This window comes from Lissotriton vulgaris, chromosome 7 (assembly GCF_964263255.1).
Source record: "Lissotriton vulgaris chromosome 7, aLisVul1.2, whole genome shotgun sequence".
Lineage (NCBI taxonomy): Eukaryota > Metazoa > Chordata > Amphibia > Caudata > Salamandridae > Lissotriton > Lissotriton vulgaris.
In genome coordinates, this window is record NC_141695.1 from 1,500,155,386 (window position 1) to 1,500,179,535 (window position 24,150).

The 24,150-nt window shown below is 42.5% G+C and overlaps 1 protein-coding gene across 1 annotated transcript in view; it reads right to left on the reverse strand.

Annotated features, from left to right (window-relative positions):
- The window catches only part of LOC147705871 (fer-1-like protein 4), a 1,142,165-nt gene that overhangs the window by 347,398 nt on the left and 770,617 nt on the right, over positions 1-24,150 (reverse strand). The window contains exon 28 of the mRNA XM_086932323.1: positions 18,788-18,949. Coding sequence (XP_086788449.1) covers positions 18,788-18,949 — 162 coding nt within the window. The remainder of the gene's footprint in view (positions 1-18,787; positions 18,950-24,150) is intronic.

Genomic DNA, 24,150 nt, shown 5'->3' on the forward strand with positions numbered 1-24,150 from the left:
ATTTTCTAAACGATTAGAAGAAAAAATGCTGAAACTTGAGGAAGAAATCACAATGAAAAAACAGCGCACGTTTTTAAGAGATTATAAGGACTATCAATCTGGTCGAACTCTCACTTTTCAGCGTAAATATGATAATTTATTGGAGAAATCTGGAGAGGTCAACTTACCCAATCCTGGAATTACATCACAGGCAGAAATCAGTGAAAGTGATGTATCTGACAGTAGTCTACAGGATGTTTCTGTGATGGGGCTGAACGTAGGCACAAACGAAGAACCACAGAAGAGTAAGAGTAATTTATTCTTACAATTCCAAGTACTAAATCAGGGTCGGACAGAATCTCAAGACCAAGGGAACCAAAGGGGAAGGGGACGAGGCGGATGCGGAAGAGCGCGAGAAACAAACAATCCAAGATCAGAAAACAAAAAAGCAGAGAAAATGCCCGTGGGAGTGATGACAAGGGGCAGCCAGGCCAAAATATGACGGTAATTAATCTTTCAGAGAAATTACTTTCTGCACAAGAGTCTGAGGTGCTTGCATTAGGCTTGTCTTTTCTCGACAAACCTTAACTATACTCAGACAAGGATTGATTTGTTTTATTTTGCTAGAAAACTAAAGCTAAAGAAATGGTTTGAGCTTAATCCCAAAAATGTGACACCGAATAGGAAATCATGTGTTATCAGCAATCTTGATACTAATGATGTAAAGTTGCTTGAGATTCTTTCCTCAGGTGAGGTTGGAGGAGAAGAATTACTGGATGGGAGTGATATTAATGTGGGATCAAACCCAGGAGGTGATTTTAAACCCAAGTCGAAATTTCTACCTAAAATCATGTGTGAAGCAAATGAGGTGTTCGAAAAGGGAGTGTTAGATGATATTAAAAAACTGAGGCATAAGAAAATCCCAGGCATTAAGAAAAATCTCTCTGTTGAACATATGCAAGCCATCGAAGATTTGAAAAGTGATGATCAGATAGTAATACGCCACTCTGATAAGGGTGGCAACGTAGTGGTGCTAGATAAGGAAAAATATCTAGCAGAGGGTATGAGACAATTGGGGGATAGTACCTGCTATTGTGTCTCGACCTTTAATGAGGTGAAAGAATCTAACGCTAAATTTGAGAATTTGTTGATGGAATACAGAGACAGAGGCTTACTTGAATTGGAGGAATACAACTATCTTAAATGTATACACCCCAAAATAACGATTTTATATCCACTACCTAAGCTTCATAAAAATGCTGGTGAGCCCCCAGGGAGACCTATAGTATCTTCAATGGGATCCCTATTAGAGAATACATCACGCTTCATAGACCATTATTCGAGACCATTCGTCATCTCCTTACCTGCTTATCTCAAGGATACAACTCACTTTTTAACATTATTGATGGTATCCATTGGGAGAAAACATACACGCTGGTTAGACGTGAGCAGCCCATACACCTGCATCCACCATGATTTGGGGATACAAACTGTAGAACATTTTTTGAAAACCAGATCTATATCACTACTACACCATTCGAAAATGCTGGTGGAATTAATTCAATTTTGTCTCACCAACAACTTTTTCATCTTCGATGACATGGTGTACCGACAGTCACAGGGCACAGTGATGGGCACCTGCTTCGCCCCCAGTTATGCCAACCTATTCATGGGCTGGTGGGAGGAGCAGGTGTCCACGCAAATGGAGGAGTTTAACACTGAGGTTGTCCTGTGGCTTAGGTACATCGATGATGTCTTTATGGTTTGGAACGGGAGCATGGAAACAGCTAAGAAATTTGTGAGTAAACTGAACAACAGTTTTAATTTGGTTTTCTCTGAACATATTCACAAGACAACGATTGTATTTCTTGACATTCAAATAGAGATCAAAGGGCAAGAAGTGACAACTAGTCTGTTCCGAAAAAAAACATCTGGAAATAGCATTTTAAGTGTCAAGAGTGCTCAGCTTTGTAACCTGATGGACAGCATGCCCTATGGGGAGCTGTTACGGGCCAAGAGGAACTGTAGCACCCAATCTGCCTATGAACAAGAAAAAGAAGTGATGTGTGCACGTTTTAAAGAGCGAGGGTACAAAAACATCACTATTAAACAGGCATGTAATAGAGTAGATGTTGCTGTCAGGAATGAACTGCTCAATCCTAACAAAATACAGGAAGAAGATGATAAGTAAGATTTATAACAACCTTTTCGGGACAGGCCCATGAAATTAAAAGGATTTTAAAAAAACATTGGCATGTCCTTCGAACAGATGAACATCTGAAACAGTATCTAAATGAAAATCCTCAGATAACCTTCAGGAAAAGTAAATCTTTAAGAGATGATCTGAGCAAGAATCTGGTGACTAGAAAAACTAAAAACAAAAACAAGGCAGGCTTTAAATGCTGTAGAAGCTGTAAGGCGTGCCGTAAGAGTATAGATTGTGAGACTTTGAGTATCCCTAATTCAGACAGAAAGTTTGTAATTCGCAAATCATTGACTTGTAATACTACCTACTGGGTTTATGTGTTGGTCTGCCCATGCGACAAATGGTACATGGTCAGTACAATACATAGAGCGAAGAAACTTGTGATGGAGCATGTACGTGCAATTAAAAAGAACAATCCACAGTATCCTGTAGCACGTCATTTCTTTGACTGCCATTTTCAAAATGACAATTTGTTGAGGATGGTAGTAATAGACATGGTTGATTTGGTAATCAGAGGGGGCAACAGAGAGTTGGCCTTACGAAAAATGGAGGCACGGTATATAATTGACTTTGACTGTATGACTCCAAATGGATTAAATTAAAATTAGGAATTGGCGGTACACCTTATTGAATGAAAATGCTATATATATGAAGTTGTCTCAAGTTTGCGTTCTGATTTTACTGTTTTTAATTTTCAGGTTATATTCGGCTTCAGTCTGGTCCTGGCTAATATTTTGAAAATCTAGTATGGGTTTGAAAAGTGGAGACCACGAACTTGTGCCCACTTGGGCAGCATTGGCTCATATAATAGACATATGATAAAATCCCACTTGGGCTTGGACACTTTGTGGAACGTTTCTCACAATGTTTTCACCACTTATAATGCACTATGTCTAGTATCGGCAGAATGGCATTTAAAAGACCGATAAAGTTACATCATGTGTAAGTTGGAAACATTTTTTATTGAAGTATAGGTGGACCCACTACAGTTTGAATCATATAAAATGTTATGAATTGTGAGAAATGTCATGAGTCCTAAGCCATTGGTATTATTAGGTGGTTTATGTTCAGTTTTCGAACCTAAGAATTATTTTTGTGCGTTAGAGTTCATATATATTTTTCGAGCCTAATTTAAAGATATTGTGAATTAATCATGTCTACAAATATAACAAATGTGCTGAAACGTATATTTATGTGCAAACTTATAAGTTACAATGATTAATTTATCTTTGTAAAATGGCCGCCATGTTTACAGACTGTATTCCACACGTATGGGGTGATAGTCCTATGTCGATTTTTGATGTAGGATAAAAATCAGCACTTTACATGACAATGGCTGAAACGTGATCAAGCCGCAAGGTGAAACGCGGTGTTTCCTGCTGAATAAATTATCGAGCACAATCTCAACTGGAGGTGTCCGAGTACGTCTGTTATAAGAAACAGATTTATTGTTTGAATTTATTGGGTGACCGGTAACCCTGCCTCGGACCGCCCCTGAGCTGGCTTGGCGCAATCCTTGTCACAGGAGTGCTGTCTGAATATATATATATATATATATATATATATATATATTCTCTCCAATCCTGACCAAACCAGTGACAATCAGGCGCTGACTCCGTGGGGTCATGTTCAGAAACAAGATTTATTTTCTCAGTGCAAAAGGATTGACGCGTTTCGACGGTCACAGCCGCCTTGCTCACAACACAGAGCAAACAATGAGTCATTGCTTTTAAACATGTCAGCATTTCATTGGATCTCAGTTTGGTTTCCCCGTAGTCATGGTTACCAGTTAGACACTCACTGGAGGATTATGGCGTTACATGTAGTTTTACCGCTCTTACATTTTAAAAGCATTCTAAGGTTTAACCACATATAGATCATGCTATGTAACTAATCGACAATTAATCTCATTGCCGATTGTGAAATATTAGCCAAAAAACATTGCACCTTTCACAAATTATTTTAAAGCAAATATATGTACACTTTATATCATTGTGTGTTTGAAACGATTAAGTAAGTTACATCTGTCTTACAAGTACAAAAAAACTTTCGTTGTACTTAAAAAATACACAAAATACTGGGTCTAGTGCCCGTTTTGTAAACAAGAACCAGAAATCACGGGGTTCATTGTGTATGTATGACACATTAAATTGTTTTTTAAAACAATTTGAAATTGAGCCCAAGTGGGCAATGGCAACACACTGTGCGATTAAAAATTATATACACATCACATTAAGCTAATTGTTATTTGCACAAACTAGCAATGTTCAAAGCAGTGAGGAATTGAATAGATTTAGGGGACAACCAAAATAAAGTTTTGTGGGCATGTACAGTTATACTACAGTTCAGATAGGTGACATGTAGGGTATATACTTAATTGCATTTAGATCTCTGTTATCGGAGGAATGGTTTGGGAACTTCATGGAACATGTATAGATTCATATTATTAGGGTAATCATAAATGTACACTAAGTGCTTCATCTGCATTAAGGCCATGTGGCGTCTTACTGTCTAGGAGAATGATGTATCGTGATTCCAGTCTCCTAAGGGCTAATTGTCTGTTACCCCCTCTTGCGCTTTTCTTCACATGGTCTATTACAAAATATTTTATGTTGTCTACATTGCCTTCGTGTGTCATATTGATATGTCTCGCCACTGGATACGTAGGGTCGTTGTTTTTTATGGCCCTAAGGTGTTGGAGCACTCTTACGTGGACCGGATGTATTGTGCTACCCACGTATAATTTACTACAGCTACACTGCAATACATAGACTGCGAAGTCTGTTTTGCATGAGTAATTTGCTCGTATCTCTAGTGGGGTTTTTCTGTGTGGCACATTTACCTGAGTAACATTAGTGCCATACTGACACGCTTTGCACTTAGTGCACTTGAAAAAACCATTTTTGGTTTTCAACCATGGCGGTTCTTTCTTTTTTAACACTGGGGCATTGTTAACTAGCTCTTCCCTCATACTCTTTGCTTTCCTAAACGTGAGTTGTGGATTCCTAGTGCAGCATTTGCCTATTGTCGGATCATTCCGAACTATAGGCCAATGTCTGTAGATTATGCTTCTCACCTGTTTATGGTAAGCGTTATATCCTGTAATGAGGCGTGGGATTCCTGTATTGACTTCAGATTTGTGTTTTGCAGTTTTGACATTGAACAATAGTTCTTTTCTGTCTTTTGGGTCACATTTTTGTTCTGCTTTTTCTAGTGTTTGTTCTGAATATCCTCTTAGCTTTAATCTGTTAAACAATGCAGTTTTGGAGTGACTGTAAGAGGTGGCTGTACTACAGTTTCTTTTCATGCGGAGACACTCTGCATATGGTATGCTGTTGATTAAATTTGGAGGGTGAAAGCTGGAAGCATGCAGGATGGTGTTACCTGCAGTCGGTTTGCGTTAGGTGTGGGTTTCAATTTCATTGTCTGTGGCTGACAATTCCAGATCTAAGAAATTTATCCTGTCACTACTTGTATCACAAGTAAATCTTAGGTTTAGACTGTTTTCATTGAGCCTTTCAGCAAACTCTCGGGCACTGGATTCACTGCCTTTCCAAATTAGGAAGATGTCATCTATATACCGACAGTAAAATACTACATTTTCTGTCATTTCCTCCATATGTTTCACCCTGAGTACTTGCTCCTCCCACCAGCCCATATGCAAATTAGCATAGCTGGGGGCGAAGCAAGTACCCATGGCCGTCCCCTGTGTCTGTTTGTACAGTAATTTATCAAAACTGAATGTGTTGTTTTCTAAACACCACTCAACCATTTGGAGTAACATTTGTGTGTGTTTATACAGATCTAGACTGCGGCCTCCCAAAAAGTGTTTTATAGCATTTAGTCCATCATGGTGTCTTATGCTCGTATAGAGACTTTGAACATCAAGTGTGACAAACACATAATCTGAGTCCCATCTAATATCATAGATTTTTTTCAAAAAGTCGCCACTGTCTCTCGTGTATGAGGGTAGATCCTTTACAAAGGGTTGTAAGAAGGAATCCACAAATCTGCTTGTATTTTCGAAAAGACCTCCAATGGCAGAGATTATTGGTCTTCCCGGTGGGCAAGTAGAGTTCTTATGTACTTTCGGGATTAGGTACAGGTTCGGCGTAATGGGGTAATTGTTCCGTAGGAACTCAAATTCATTCTTCGAAATTGTTCCCGCCGCTTTCCAGTCATACAGACTTCTGTGATATCTTTCCTTTATATTGATGATATTTGTTTCACTAATCCTTTGGTAGCATTCTCTGTCGGACAGTTGTGATAGCGCTTCAGCATTGTACATCTCCAGTGGCCAGAGAACTACGTTACCACCTTTGTCCGACCAGCGCACAACTACATCGCTTCTTTCTCTTATTTTAGTCATTACCTTTTCATAAGCCAGTCTTTCATTTGCATGAGATTTATTGAAATCATTGCTGCTTGACCATGACAGGGTTTTGAGATCACTAATGACTTTTTCAGAAAAGATGTCTATGCAGTCTTTTGGCATAATTGGACAGAATGTGGATTTAGGTTTAAAATCCGTTTTTGATGAACTCCCAATACTTACTCCTGCATGCTCTGCTGCTTCTTGGGTGTCCATTACTTCACTTGTTTCATTTCTATCCAGTTCTGCCATTGCCCTGATAAACGTCATATCTTCTACTTGCCAATTTGTGGTTCCTAGTGAAGTTTTCTCCGTGTTATTCATTTCTCTGGTGGTAAAGAAATGTTTTTTTAGTTTAAGTTTTCTTGTGAACTGATGCAGATCTATCCGAGTTTGTGTGTAATTGAAGTTTGTCCGTTTGCAGTAGGTTAGTCCTAATGCTAAGGTTTCTTCTTCTTCTTTGGTCAAAGCCATGTTTGTTAGATTGATGACTGTGTTTTTGTCTTGCATGTTTTCCTCAAGTTGTGTTTCCATTATCTTCTGTTGTATCTTCTGTAGTTCTGTTTCTTTGTATTGTCTTTTTGCTGTTTTGCATTTGCTCCATCTCCTGTTTTTTCGTTTCCTGCTTTTCGTGAGGTTGCAGCTTTGTCTTGTGTCGAGTTCCTTCGGCCCCGCAGTGGCCTTAGGGTTCTCAGTCTTTCCTCGCGTAAAAAATCTAACTCATCTACAGGGGTGGGTATTTCTTCCTCTGCCGTTGTTGTTCCCGATGTGCCGGGTTCTGATTCGGCTCCAGAACTTACTTCCGATTCTTCTGGTGTTCTGTAGTCTTCTGTGTTTGAGGTGGTTTGTTTTTTCTTTCTATAGTTGTCATACTTTTTCGCAAACGTGTAGATCCGACCTTTAGTATAGTCTGCGCGGTCTCTCTGGAATTTTTCAGCTTTACAGTCTTTTATTGTTTGCTCATATTTACTTACACGCGTTTTCATGTCAGTCATTTGTTTGGTTATAAAATCTTGGTCTTCTTCTTTATCCAAATCCTGGGCAATGTTGGATAATTGCGCCAAAAGTTTTTCTCTGTCCGATGTCGCATATTTTATCAAGATCTCCAACATATTTTTAGATGACTGTGCATTATTGTTAGCCCATTCTTCCAACATTTTTGGGTCTGGATTATCATATGTTGGGGCAAGAAGAATTCTTAGGCCTCTGGGTACCCTGTTAACCTCTAGGTACCTGCGCAAAGAAGTACACTCCCACCACTTAGAGATTTCTTGTTTGCGAAGTCTTTCATAATCTCTAAGAAGTGTTTTTACAACAGAGTCTTTTGTTGACGGTTTGTTTTTATCACTACTGCTCCCCTTTCCAGTGCTGGATTTTTTATCTACATCTTCAAAGATGTCACGCGCCGCCTCCATGCGCTCCCTTTCCCAGTCCTCCGCCATCCTGCACTCTTTCTGAGATAATATTTGGTCGTTTCTGACACCCACTGTCCGTTCCGGTCTTATTTGCAAGTACCGCTTCGGACTACCTCTCCCATAAGCCACCTGTGCGGATATTGGCGCGTTTGCTCACAGCACTCGCAGGCTTACCTGGATTCTCCGATGCCCTCCGGCACACAAAGTATCCCGCTCACCGTGTTCGTGCCGATCGCTCACGCAAGCTCTTTCCGATCGTCTGGCTTCGGGGGGCGCTTCCCTTTCTTCTCCTCGAAGAAATACCAAGTCGCTTTGCCCGTTGAGGAAAAGTGCTCCAGATCGAGGTGGGTCAGCGTGCGGGGCTCAGGCTTCTCCCGTAATATTCTCTCCAATCCTGACCAAACCAGTGACAATCAGGCGCTGACTCCGTGGGGTCATGTTCAGAAACAAGATTTATTTTCTCAGTGCAAAAGGATTGACGCGTTTCGACGGTCACAGCCGCCTTGCTCACAACACAGAGCAAACAATGAGTCATTGCTTTTAAACATGTCAGCATTTCATTGGATCTCAGTTTGGTTTCCCCGTAGTCATGGTTACCAGTTAGACACTCACTGGAGGATTATGGCGTTACATGTAGTTTTACCGCTCTTACATTTTAAAAGCATTCTAAGGTTTAACCACATATAGATCATGCTATGTAACTAATCGACAATTAATCTCATTGCCGATTGTGAAATATTAGCCAAAAAACATTGCACCTTTCACAAATTATTTTAAAGCAAATATATGTACACTTTATATCATTGTGTGTTTGAAACGATTAAGTAAGTTACATCTGTCTTACAAGTACAAAAAAACTTTCGTTGTACTTAAAAAATACACAAAATACTGGGTCTAGTGCCCGTTTTGTAAACAAGAACCAGAAATCACGGGGTTCATTGTGTATGTATGACACATTAAATTGTTTTTTAAGAAACAGATTTATTGTTTGAATTTATTGGGTGACCGGTAACCCTGCCTCGGACCGCCCCTGAGCTGGCTTGGCGCAATCCTTGTCACAGGAGTGCTGTCTGAATATATATATATATATATATATATATATATATATATATATATATATATATATATATATATATATATTACCTACTGGCGATAGCCAGTAGGTATATATAGTTAGGATTTTTTTCCTATGGGATTTTTGAAAATTCTATGTCGAATAACTTTGGCTTATGAGGACAGAATTGGCTGAAATTTTCAGGAAAATGGAACATTTTGTTTCTGAACAGCCCCTGAAAATTTGGGGGGGTTTCGTCAAGGGGGGGCCGAGAAAAAAGGGGGGTCCCAAAACGTGTTTTTCCCATGCAATTTTCCATAGGGCGGTTGGCCTCACTTTTAGCCTGAACGGCTGAATGGATTTACACCAAACTTGGCAAAATTGTAGGGACTGGTAGCCCGATGTGCCTTTGCTATGTCTCAAGATATAGGCTCCAGTGGTTTTTACGAAAATTAACTTTGAAAAATATATATTGGGCTACATTGGGCTATATATATGTTGGAGCCCAAATGTAGCCCAATGTAGCCCAATGTAGCCCAATGTAGCCCAAAGATGGCCACCAGAGAGAAAAAAAACCAAATGTAGCCCAAATATCAGCCAGATGTAGCCCAACTATAGCCCAATGACAGATTGTCCCAGAGTGTTCTAAAGAACAACTAGAGTGCTAACAGTCCTACTTATTACAAAGGTATGGCACACCTGAAGCCATCTTGATTGGAATAAAGTGGTAACTCTTAAAACATTTAATTTAACAAGGAACAAAATGAGGGGGTTCATTTTGCCATAGAAAGTATGATTAGCGAATATATGACGAAATCCCGCATACCATCAGTCCGCAAAAAAAATCCCGCATGTACTATTAGGCCGCAAATTAAAATAACGAAAACTTTTAGAACGAATATGCCTTTAGCATACACTAAACAACTAAACTACCCTAAACCCTAAAACACTACCCCCAGCATGACCCTACACTACACAAACAGTACAACACTACCCTAAACCCTAAAACACTACCCCCAGCATGACCCTACACTACACAAACACTACAACACTACCCTAAACCCTAAAACACTACCCCCAGCATGACCCTACACTACACAAACACTACAACACTACCCTAAACCCTAAAACACTACCCCCAGCATGACCCTACACTACACAAACACTACAACACTACCCTAAAATCTAAAACACTACCCCCAGCATGACCCTACACTACGCAAACACTACAACACTACCCAAAACCCTAAAACACTACACCCCAGCATGACCCTACACTACGCAAACACTACAACACTACCCTAAACCCTAAAACACTACCCCCAGCATGACCCTACACTACACAAACACTACAACACAACCCTAAACCCTAAAACACTACCCCCAGCATGACCCTACACTACGCAAACACTACAACACAACCCTAAACCCTAAAACACTACCCCCAGCATGACCCTACACTACGCAAACACTACAACACTAACCTAAATCCTAAAACACTACCCCCAGCATGACCCTACACTACGCAAACACTACAACACTACCCAAAACCCTAAAACACTACACCCCAGCATGACCCTACACTACGCAAACACTACAACACTACCCTAAACCCTAAAACACTACCCCCAGCATGACCCTACACTACGCAAACACTACAACACAACCCTAAACCCTAAAACACTACCCCCAGCATGACCCTACACTACGCAAACACTACAACACTAACCTAAATCCTAAAACACTACCCCCAGCATGACCCTACACTACGCAAACACTACAACACTACCCAAAACCCTAAAACACTACACCCCAGCATGACCCTACACTACGCAAACACTACAACACTACCCTAAACCCTAAAACACTACCCCCAGCATGACCCTACACTACGCAAACACTACAACACTACCCAAAACCCTAAAACACTACACCCCAGCATGACCCTACACTACGCAAACACTACAACACTACCCTAAACCCTAAAACACTACCCCCAGCATGACCCTACACTACGCAAACACTACAACACTACCCTAAACCCTAAAACACTACCCCCAGCATGACCCTACACTACGCAAACACTACAACACTACCCTAAACCCTAAAACACTACCCCCAGCATGACCCTACACTACGCAAACACTACAACACTACCCTAAACCCTAAAACACTACCCCCAGCATGACCCTACACTACGCAAACACTACAACACTACCCTAAACCCTAAAACACTACCCCCAGCATGACCCTACACTACGCAAACACTACAACACTACCCTAAACCCTAAAACACTACCCCCAGCATGACCCTACACTACGCAAACACTACAACACTACCCAAAACCCTAAAACACTACCCCCAGCATGACCCTACACTACGCAAACACTACAACACTACCCAAAACCCTAAAACACTACCCCCCAGCATGACCCTACACTACGCAAACACTACAACACTACCCAAAACCCTAAAACACTACCCCCCAGCATGACCCTACACTACGCAAACACTACAACACTACCCAAAACCCTAAAACACTACCCCCAGCATGACCCTACACTACGCAAACACTACAACACTACCCAAAATCCTAAAACACTACCCCCAGCATGACCCTACACTACGCAAACACTACAACACTACCCAAAACCCTAAAACACTACACCCCAGCATGACCCTACACTACGCAAACACTACAACACTACCCTAAACCCTAAAACACTACCCCCAGCATGACCCTACACTACGCAAACACTACAACACTACCCAAAACCCTAAAACACTACACCCCAGCATGACCCTACACTACGCAAACACTACAACACTACCCTAAACCCTAAAACACTACCCCCAGCATGACCCTACACTACGCAAACACTACAACACTACCCTAAACCCTAAAACACTACCCTCAGCTAGACCCTACACTACGCAAACACTACAACACTACCCAAAACCCTAAAACACTACCCCCAGCATGACCCTACACTACGCAAACACTACAACACTACCCAAAACCCTAAAACACTACACCCCAGCATGACCCTACACTACGCAAACACTACAACACTGCCCTAAACCCTAAAACACTACCCCCAGCATGACCCTACACTACGCAAACACTACAACACTACCCTAATTCCTAAAACACTACCCCCAGCATGACCCTACACTACGCAAACACTACAACACTACCCTAAACCCTAAAACACTACCCCCAGCATGACCCTACACTACGCAAACACTACAACACTACCCTAAACCCTAAAACACTACCCTCAGCATGACCCTACACTACGCAAACACTACAACACTACCCAAAACCCTAAAACACTACCCCCAGCATGACCCTACACTACGCAAACACTACAACACTACCCTAATTCCTAAAACACTACCCCCAGCATGACCCTACACTACGCAAACACTACAACACTACCCTAAACCCTAAAACACTACCCCCAGCATGACCCTACACTACGCAAACACTACAACACTACCCAAAACCCTAAAACACTACCCCCAGCATGACCCTACACTACGCCAACACTACAACACTACCCAAAACCCTAAAACACTACCCCCAGCATGACCCTACACTACGCCAACACTACAACACTACCCAAAACCCTAAAACACTACCCCCAGCATGACCCTACACTACGCCAACACTACAACACTACCCAAAACCCTAAAACACTACACCCCAGCATGACCCTACACTACGCAAACACTACAACACTACCCAAAACCCTAAAACACTACCCCCAGCATGACCCTACACTACGCAAACACTACAACACTACCCTAAACCCTAAAATACTACACCCCAGCATGACCCTACACTACGCAAACACTACAACACTACCCAAAACCCTAAAACACTACCCCCAGCATGACCCTACACTACGCAAACAGAACAACACTATCCTAAACCCTAAAACACTACGCCCAGCATGACCCTACACTACGCAAACACTACAACACTACCCTAAACCCTAAAACACTAGCCCCAGCATGACCCTACACTACGCAAACACTACAACACAACCCTAAACCCTAAAACACTACCCCCAGCATGACCCTACACTACGCAAACACTACACTACCCTGAACCCTAAAACACTACCCCCAGCATGACCCTGCACTACGCAAACACTACAACACAACCCTAAACCCTAAAACACTACCCCCAGCATGACCCTACACTAAACAACCACCACAACTCTACACTACACTAACACAACACTACACTACACAACACTACACCACACTACACAATCACTAACCCACGAAAAAATTAACACAAACCCACTTACCTCTCTCGTCATCGTGGTTTTCACAACGCAAATGCATTTACCATACATGCCTTTAAAACGTAATTCTTTGTAAAGGCATGCGCGATAAATGCACATGCGTTTTGAAAAAATGCGGGATAATGGTATGCGAGCTCAATGACCTTGCGGGATAATGGTATGCGGACTGAAAGTCTGCGGGATAAAAAATGCGGGAAAATGGCTGCAAACCATGATTAGCAGCAGACTTCCCTGGTGAGCACTAGCTTTACTACAGTGATCTAATGAGCAACTAGAGTGCTAACATTCAGAATTTATGGCAAATGTGTGACACATCTGAATGCCTTCTTGATAGAACCAAAGTAAACAAGCATTGAAAATGCAATAGATCTCGCCCTCGTTTAAGTTAAAGCCATTCTGTTTGTAATGAGGTGGCTTTTTAGCTTTGCTTTTATTAGTGTTTTTAAAACTTTCATGTAAATAACATGCATATGTATGCATATATGTATATGTATGCATGCATTTATATTTATATAGATATGCAGATTACATATGTTTATATATGTATATTACCTACTGGCGATAGCCAGTGGGTATATATAGTTAGGATTTTTTCTCTATGGGATTTCTGAAAATTCTATGTCTAATAACTTTGGCGTTTGTGGACGGAATCGGCTGAAATTTTCAGGAAAATGGCACATTTTTGTTCTGAGCAGCCCCTGAAAATTTGGTGGGGTTTCGTCAAGGGGGGGCCGAGAACAAAGGGGGGTCCCAAAACGTGTTTTTCCCATTCATTTTTCCATAGGGCGGTTGGACTCACTTTTAGCTCGAACGGCTGAATAGATTTACATGAAACTTGGCAAAATTGTAGATATGGTTTGCCCGACATGCCTTTGCTATGTCTCAATATATGTGCTCCAGTGGATTTTGAGAAATTAACGTTTAAAAAAATATATATATCTGTGACAGCGCTCCGGTTAGCGCCCCGGTTCGCGTACCTGACGCGTAACGGAACTTTGCGAAGCGAATCTGATTGGCTCTCCGGTGTCTGTCAACATTCTAAACAAACCGGAGCGGCCGCCATCTTGTCTCTCGGTACGATCGAGAGACAAGATGTGGTGAAAAACGAAGGGGGAAATGAAGGAAAGGGGGCAAGGTAGACCACTCCTGACCCCCTAGGATTGATGAGGGGGATATTAAAGTGCCCCGCGGGGCAAAAAATTTTGCTATTTTACGCCGTAGAGGCGCGTCCCGGTACGCGAACCGGGCAGCTCACCGGGCAGCTAACCGGGCAGCTAACCGGCAGCGTAGCTGTCAACATTGTAAACAGTCCGGAGCGGCCGCCATCTTGTCTCTCGGTAGGTTCGAGAGACAAGATGTGGTGAAAAAAGAAGGGGGAAATGAAGGAAAGGGGGCAAGGTAAACCCCTCCTGACCCCCTAGGATTGATGAGGGGGATATTAAAGTCCCCCGCGATTTTTCGCGGTAGAGGCGCTTCCCGGTACGCGAACCGGCAGCTAACCGGCAGCGTAACGGGAGTCCGCCATCTTGTGTTTTTGGAGCGTCCGGTTCGCGTACCGGGTAGCGTCCCGGTAAGCGTAACAAGGGGAAAACCAAGAGAAACAGTAAAAAAAAAATTAAGGGAATAGATTTCAAGCAAACTTGGCAAAATTGTAGGGACTGTTTGTTTGATGTGCCTTTGCAAGGCCTCAAGATATGTGCACGTGTGGATTTTGTCTACTTAAGGTTAAAAAAATATATATATCTGTAAGCGTGCTCCGGCACGCTTACGTTACGGGTTTTGTTTGCGCTGCAGAACCGATACGTCACGGTTATGCGACGCGTCATGAGGCGTCTCACGTGGCTACGTGATACGTCACGTAATAAAGAATATATTTTACAGCTATAGATATTAGCTTTTAAAAAACCAATGAAATTCACTGAAAAAACCATAGGTTATAGACCATATATAGTTAGGAATTTGCATTTACAAAACCTTGAAAATTCACTGAAAAAACCATAGGTTAGAGACCATATATAGTTAGCTGGACATTTTATTGACATAAAACCAATGAAATTCCATATATAGTTAGTTGCACTAACTATATATCGCGCACCCGCAATCCACTGCTGATGATGTCACATATTACATCATTCATGACATGGTCAGTGACATCACTGATGACATCACTGATGACATCTCAAATGACATCACTGATGACATCACTGATGACATCTCAAATAACCTATGGTTTTTTCAGTGATATATATATATATATATACATATATATATGCAGTTGGACGTTTTGTTCTATTTAGCGCTCTACAGAGGCTTTCCTAAATATTTTGTATTAAATCATATTTTTACTGTGATGTAGTGTGATCCACATTCCTTCCCCTACACTTCTGCCAGTCGCTGCACTATTCGATAACAATCTGTGGATTTCAGGACCTTTTTTATTTTATAAATGTATTCCTTTTTAAAATAGTGGTACAAAGCACAAACATGTCCCAAGGGAATTAGAGAGCTGTACATAAAAAAATAACATCAACAAGTCAAGCAAAGAAAAGCAGAGAAAGTTTGGTTAACATAAACATTCAAAGAAGGAAGGATCATAGCCTATCATCGAAAGCCCACAGGAAACAATCTCGGATTCATGGCTGTGGCATAGGTAGGAATGGGTGCGATTAGGTAATCATTCAAATTGATAGTGGTAGTTGGCTTGGGAGGAGTGTCGCGTGGACTATAAGCAGTTTGCATGAAGGAGGGGCAAAAGTACTGTGTAGTAGACACGATCAGCAGCCCAGAGTCATTGTTTGCACCCTAGATGGCACTGGCGGCTCCTCCGCTAAGGCGGAGCTGCGCCGCTTTCTGCTTTTCAGGAGTGTAAAAAAGGAAAAATAAAATGATAACTACACAATGTTATTATCATTTTATTTTTCCTGGCTGAGCAGTTTTGTGTGGCAGGCTGCTCTGCTCACAGAGGAGGGGGAGGAGGCGGGGGCACTCTGTAAGTGCACATGACGGTTTAGCCAGCCATCGTGAGCAAACCAAACAGTTATGCACACTTAGCATTTTTTCCACCAGGCTGTATTGCACAGCCTGGTTGGAGAACATGTACAGGTTCCCATTCCCTGCCTGAGCGCTGAAGCACAGTGCTTAGACTGATCATGACGCTGCTGACAGCAGCATCGTCATTGGCTTTGGGGTGCCTGTGTGCTTCCTGCTTCCTTTACGGGCAGATTCATCAGGAAGAGATCTGAAAACACGACGGAGAAGAGACACGGTGAAGAGATAAGTGTATTTTGTTTTCACACCCCCTCGCCCTGCCACCCCGATCTGTTCCAGCCACCACTGCTAATGGGGAGGTTCAGCCTTATAGGAATCTATTCATCAGAATTGCTTTGACCTCCTTCTTGAACGTAACCACCGATGGGTCCATGTGTATCTCAGGTGGAAGGGTGTTCCATATTCTGGGGCTGATCCGGAGACGGCGCAAGAGTATGCCCTTTTTTCTCTTTTGAATCTTGGTGTTTCTAGTCTCAAGGATTTGTTGCCAGAAATGGTGACATTGCTCGCTGAGAATTTCGGGGTACCTAGGTGTAGTGCTTGCTAAGTTAAGCAGGCTATATTGAGTGTGCTTCTACCTTTGATGGGACGCGATTGAATAGATATGATAGAAAATGTTATGTGATCAAAGTGTCTTGCTCCAGTTATTAGAGTTGCTGCTGCACTGAGGATTGCCCTAAGGGGGCTAGGTGTGTTTTCGGTATTCTCTTCAAGGTAATGATCGCATAGTCTGGTCAGGTTACTACCAAGGCTAGCACCTCACTCTTGAGATCCGGATACAAGATGAATGGTTTAATCTACTTGAGCAGACTGAGTTTATAAAGAGTCCTGTGCGCTGATGACCCCATATGTTCTTGCATATACAGGTTTTATTCTAAGGTTATTCACAAGGATTCTTTGGATTAGAAGATCATGGGAGGGCAATTGGGGCGCCCAAGTTTCTGAGTCATTCTGTAATCAGTGTGGAACTGTGTGGGGGGAGAAGAGGAGTAATTCAGTCTTCATTGAGTTAAGTTGGAGGTGGTTTCGGTTAAACCAATTTAGTATGTTTCAGAGAGTGCTGTTGACAGGTGATTGAAGAGGTTATTTTTAAGTACAGATGGTTGTCATTTACTTGCATGTGGTGTGCAAGATTGGAGTGATGGAGGATCCTCGTAAGAGTTTACATGTAGTGGTTGAAGAGTGTGGGACCGATGGTTAGGAGAATCCTAGCTTGATCAATTATGGCTTCGATCTGGAATTTTCCCAGTTTGAATGTTTGTGAACAGTTATCCTGATAGGAGGAGAACCAGTTTAGTACATCTCCTGTGCTCAAGTCTTTCTAGGAGAGTGACATGGTTGACCATGTCGAACACAGAAGAAAGGTCGAGGAGAGTAATTATTCTTAACCGCATCGCTGTGGCGCATTTTCCCGCTGTGCGCTGAACTTTTAAAAATCCAGCGGTTCATGACGAGCTCAGCTCATCATGAGCGTACGAGAGGTGTACTTCATGACGAGCTGAGCTCGTCATCAGCGTCGAAGGGGTTAAGGTGGCGACCAGGACTAGACACCTGGCTATGAGGCAATAAAGGATTTATAGGCATACCTCTACATTGTTAGAATCTATTTGGACTGTGCTATGTGATTTAGAAATAAGTCTCGTTTAGTGTTTTGAGTTGTCTGAGCTGTATGTTATCTACATAAGGGATGTGTTACAAATGGGAGAGATTTGATGAATAATCGGAGCATGGTCAGATAATATTTGGGGTGTAATTTGCCCGAGCAGCAATGGAAATGTTCTTGGCTAGGTAAGGTATGGTAGTTTTAGTGTTTAGTTAATTAAAACAATAACAATTTTAGCATAAAATTAACAGAAAACAGCAGGTTTTTTGAATAAAAAAACATCACTTTAAGCAATAATCCCTTATGCAGACATAGGTAGAGCAGTTATTTATGAACACATAATACTTTAGGCTAGCCAAGGTTAGAAAACACAGACTTCATTCTTAAAAGGGAACAAATTCACATTTACTCTAAAGTTAGAGTTCAATGTACAAAAAATTAGAAGGTTGATTCAGTGTGCAAATGAGCAAAGTATACACTGGCCTGGTATGCGGGAAGTATAAAGTGCATTGTGCTACCTAGAACGGTCACGTAAGTTTGTTTATTGCATAACAACCTTGATGAGTCCCTCGTCTAGGAGTATATTCAGTGTACAAAGTGAGCAGGGTAAACACACATTTTTGGCTTTCAGCCTTTGACAAAGCCCTAGTTTCTTCATAGGTCAATCTTATTCTATCTAAAGGACAGTATGAGGGGGCTAGTACACTGTGAAACATACAAACGCACCAAATAAAAAAAAAAGGCTTCATCGGAGCATGACTAAGCATTTCCAATTTTAAACTCTACTTACCACATTCACAAACTTGACCAGCTCTGTAAAGTTAGGATTTTCTTTGTAATTTGTGATGACTTCTGACTCAACTTTTTCCCCAGCACATTCAATTATGACTTGAGGTTGATCCACTTCAAAGAGGTTTATTCGCTTCAGATCTCGAAGACCCCAAAATAAAACCTAAACAGAAGAACATTCTTTGTTAAACACTGACCCCCTTAAAAGAAATTGGGAGTAACAGGTGGACTTTTTGTACTCATTCTCTTGCTCTGACACTAGGTGGGTGATACCTATGGCTCATTAGGCGACAGCCCCCTTGGTGCAGGAAATTAGATGGATCCAGCTGGGTCCCAGGTCTAACAACTAATAATGAGCAGGATCCAGGCTGGCCTGAGTGAAATATGCTCAATTTGTCCTGATGTAATTTGCTTTCAGTTCTGAGCAGCAACCTGGAGGCGTGAAAGGGCTTTGTTAATTTCACTTCAAGCTGGGCCCAAAACAAAGGCCTAATTTAAAGTGCCATCAGCCCTAATTTTGTTCGAGTATCATCTTAACTGGCAGCTATCTGGAGTCTAACACCCACATACCAAAGCAATTGATGGAAACAAAGGCCCATAGAGGCATATTTACAAGCCCCTATTGAAGCCACAACAAAACTTTTCTCGACGTTGTGGTGGCGATAGGGATTTTACCTTATTCACAAGGCGGTGTTAAGCCACCTAATATGGCTCATTGCCGCCTTATGAATAAGGCAACCTTTCACCCTATACTTTGCGTGAAGGGGCCAGGCAAGGGGTGTTGTGGTGGGCGTCCTACAGCAACACCCATTGATTTTGATGCTGCCCCATATTTACAAGGGTGTCATAAATAATGGGCAGGGCCAAAATTAAGACCAGAGAAAACCTGGCCTTACCCAGGCACAACGAGGAGAAATGTTTAATTTCTCCTTGTTTTTGTTGTTTCCGGGTATGCTGCGTTGTGCAGCACACAGAGAAACAGCAAAACACCATTGAGTGTTTATGTGAAGGAAGGTGTCCCTTTCTGCACATAAATAATCATTAAAAAATTACGTTTTGCAACTTTTATGTGTGCTGGATTAAGCAGCACACATAGAAGTTTCAAAATGCCATTTCTGATTGTTTATGTGCAGGAAGGGACACCTTCCTGCACATAAACAATCATTCCCCTCAATGCAGGCGCCCTTGCACTATGGTGCAAGGGTGTCTGTGTTGGCAATAGGCAGCTAAATTACGCCACTGCTGGGGTAAATGTAAGGCTGCACCGTATTCTTGTAAATACGGAGCAGCCCTGTGTTTCCGTAGTGGCGGCGTGCAGCGATAAGTCAAGGAGGCTAACGCCACGTTCGTCCGCCACTTCCTTCTACATATGCCCCATAGTTTGTTGTAACTTCACAAGTACTTCAGAGAAACTATGGTTTGGAGGCAGGTTTTTGAATTTGTAAGAGATGTGAATGCACTGTAAACATGTCCGGTATATCTGACTGTTTATATAATTACACTAAGAAGCATTTCAATAGCACTTGCTACTTTGTTTTTTTTATGTAATTCTTTTATAGCACTGCTGATCCCAATGTAAGGTATCAGAGTGCTTTATATCACACAAACATTATACAGAGACAATAATCCATACAAGAGTGTAAAGCAATGTACACAAAATGCGTCTTAAAACAATGAGGATTACAAGTGTAGGAATCACATATTGTACTTACCATGGTCATTATATGCTAAGAGTGCATGGTCAGGAGAAACACAAACTCAGGATTTTTAACATAATGCAGTAGTTGAGGTTGTCTATGTTAATAAGATTGTGTTACTTCCGCACAGACCACTTATCAGCAATCTTAGAATAATGAAAGATTGATAAAAAAGTAGGTTCTAATCCCAGGCCTTGCAGTTAGAATAAAAGCTCCTCAATGGCAGTTTATAGATCACTGTTCTTTATTAGAAAATTGCAGCTTAAGAACTGCAGTTGACAATGTCATCGTTGTGTCAAAAACAGTGACCCACATACTTATCTACATACAATACAAATCTGTTATCTGCTTGTTACACAACGTGCTTTGCAGCAAGCACATTAACCCTGTATGTCACTTTGAGCCAAAACTGTGACTAGACAAAACAAGTGCACCAGCCATCAGAGTTATTTTACCGATATTATCCCCTGAAAATTGTTGGGTGCACAAAGATCTCTGCAGCAGGTGACTTAACCCTGCAAGGTATTATAAATGCAGCCTCTTTGTGACCAATTATGTAAGCCAGAACATATTTACTGTCATGTTTGCCCTAGTTGCCAATTTCATTGCTGCAGAGTTAAAAAAATGTATAGTTGACCATCAGAGTCTGCTTTTCATGACTTCGCTCCCTGTGACCCCCCCCCCCTTCTGCTGCCACAAGTTGGCCCCAATGTAAGGATTCCTGAGTAATGTTTCTCAATTTCAGTACTGTTCTCATTTCTATGAAAGGCCTGCATTGACTGTTACCCAGTCCAGCAGGCCTTTCGGATGATTTTTAGGTCTCGCAGAGGCGTGGGCGGAGCAGCGAAGCTGCAGCCACGCCTCAGCGAGAGATATTGTTCTAAAAAGGGTACGGTAGGCCCCGCCCCCTTTTCCATTGGGTAGCGTCAGCGTTTATGATAAACACTGGCTTCCCAATGGAAAGGAGTGTTTCTGGGTGCCACCCTGTCCGTTTTTCAGACAGCCCCTCCGGACACAGTGGCCTGATTTGCGGCTTGTCGTGAATAGTTTTTTTATCTGCTTGTTTATATAACAAGCAGATATGAACATTCTTCAGTACAGCCGTGAAGCAGACACGGAGAGCAGAGGCGCAGGGGGGCACCGGAAGTGCAGCTCTCCCCCCCACCCACCCCGGCCGGCAGCCACTGTAGCAGGGGAGAGTATCTCCCCCGCTCTCCCACCTTCAGCCTCTTCAGTTGTTAATGCTCCTCCTTGTTGCATCTTTGTCTTCTGCACATCCCTTTCTTTCCCTCGTCCTTGCTGCCTTCGTGTCCCTTCCTTCACCTCACCTCCAACCTCCCTACATCCCTCATCTTCATTCTTTCTGTTTTTCTCCCTCTTCCACCACCTTGTTTATTTTTATATTTCTGACCAGGATGCAGTGTTTTGGCAACACTGACCAGGGCTCCCAACAGGCAGAGAACATCTCAACCCTGCCCTCCAGTTTGATATGAAAAGAAACCTGTTGTTTGGGTTCAGTGAGTGCCTCCCACCTCTGAGCCCTTATCACTGCCCCTGTGAGGCACCCCTGGTCAGTCCCGGCTGCCCCCTCACTTGTTCCGGACCTACCTCGTCATTAGATGGAGGGGCTTGAGAGCGCGCCCCCTGAGACACACGGCCAGTTGCGGTCATTAACACAGCCCTGTTCATGACTTCCCTTCTGCTAGCATAGCGTGTGACTTCACACAAGGATTGCTGCTCAGCCTAGAAGTGTGTGACTGTTAACCAGGCCACAGGTCACACGGTGACACCCGCTGAAGCCCCGTCCAACGATGTGCCAGCGGTCTCTGGCTGTGCCCTAGGCGCAGGCTGACCCATGCCGCTGGCATGTTGGCCCCTTAAGGAAGGACGAGAGGTGGGGTTTTCTCCGGGCTGAGGCTAATTACTAGTGACACCCCCAGCCACCCCCTCCATGACTCTCCGTGGTGATTAGTGTCACCCGTGTCCGCTTGTCAGCAGCTCAGTGCAGCCTTAAGCATAGACTTGCATGAGAGCCTACTGCAATAATGTACATGGGCTCCTGCGGGGCCGACTCACCGCTTAATCTCCTAGAAACTAGCTTTCCTCCTCAGTCAGATGTACACCGCGTCTTAGCGCTATCATGGACCCTTGACTTGCTTTAACATCTCTCACTCTTTCAAGATGGGACTTTTTGTACTTCGCGTGAAAGCGCCTCAAGGTCATCGCGACTCGTGTGCGCTATAGCCCAGCTGGCCCCTCGTAACTTCTGCCAGAGTGCATGATGGTGGTAGAAGGTAACTCAGCGGGTTTACACATCTGTTGGAGAAACGTCCTCGCAGGCTGCATATTGTGAGTTTGAACCCTAGCAGGGCTGGCTGCGCGCCGCCCTCCCACCGTCAGGAAAATGGCTATCATGGGGATGCAGGAATTGTTACAAATAGAGGTGTCCTCAAGGCAGTTAAATACAGCTTTGTTATTGTGCCCATTCAAATAGTGGCCTCTCAGCTGATGCTCCTATTCTGCGGGAGTCAAGCAGCATGGAATGTGTAAATTCGCCCCTAATGCAACGTAAGAACATAGTGCTACATAAAACTATAATAAATAATACACCACGGACGCTTTTAAAAACAAATAGATAAAAAACAATGCCATTTACAATAACAGCAACTTCAAACTTTGCTAATGCAAGACCTATTGATTGCAAATGCTTGTTCTCTAGGTTAGTATTTCTCTGGTATCAGAGTACTAGTGGTAGCTTGCTTTGATCTAGGAGCTTGTCCAGCAGAGAATTTGATATTATGATACCTTAGAACAACCACAAGGAGGTCCCAAAACACAATACGAGGCAGCCCATTGCCATCCAAGCTGGGTGTAGTTCGTGGAGTTTCGCTATGTGGAACACCGCAAAGTGACAAATAAACTCCAAGGAGTTTTGCAAGTGGCAGAGTGCAGTGCAAACTGCGGTACGTGCTGGTCTTCTATCCGCTCAGGGTAGAAATTCTACCTAAGGGGACGCTTGCGCTCACGAACCCACCATTCGCAAGCGGGGATATAACTCAGCTGCACTACGCGGAGTGAAGTTTTCTGCACTCCTCGAGCTCCGCAGAGTGCAGAAAACTGAGCAAACTCCGCAAACAGAGCGAAGTTCACCGCCCAGGCCAGTTTAAATAAGTCCCCCTCGGGGAAAGGGGTGGAGGGCACTGAAGGCTTTATCACAGGAATTACCCCCCCTCCCCTTTCTTAGCATAAACGAGCCGTAACACTTTCACAATTTTTAAAGGGCACACACAAGCTCTGCATTCATATTAGGGTCTTTCTTTCTGCACACAGCAGCTCGAACTGTGCGTAGTTCATAATATGTAGTTCATGACATGTTTTGATTTCCTCTATTAAAATCTCCAAAAACATTATTTGTGGGGAAATTCTCACTGAAACAGTCGATTTGCTGGTTTGTTATTTAAAACTTATTTATAATGTTTCTTTCTCCAGTATTGATTTAAAAAAAAAGTTTAATGATGACATTTGCAAATATTTTCAAACTCATTTGTGAATTTTACAGAAGCAAAGGCACACAACTTCCCCCAGCGTTAATGTAATAGGCATGAGAAATGAAAAGGCATGACGACTTTAAAGATGGCTCTATTGGCAAAGTATAATGAGTCTTAAG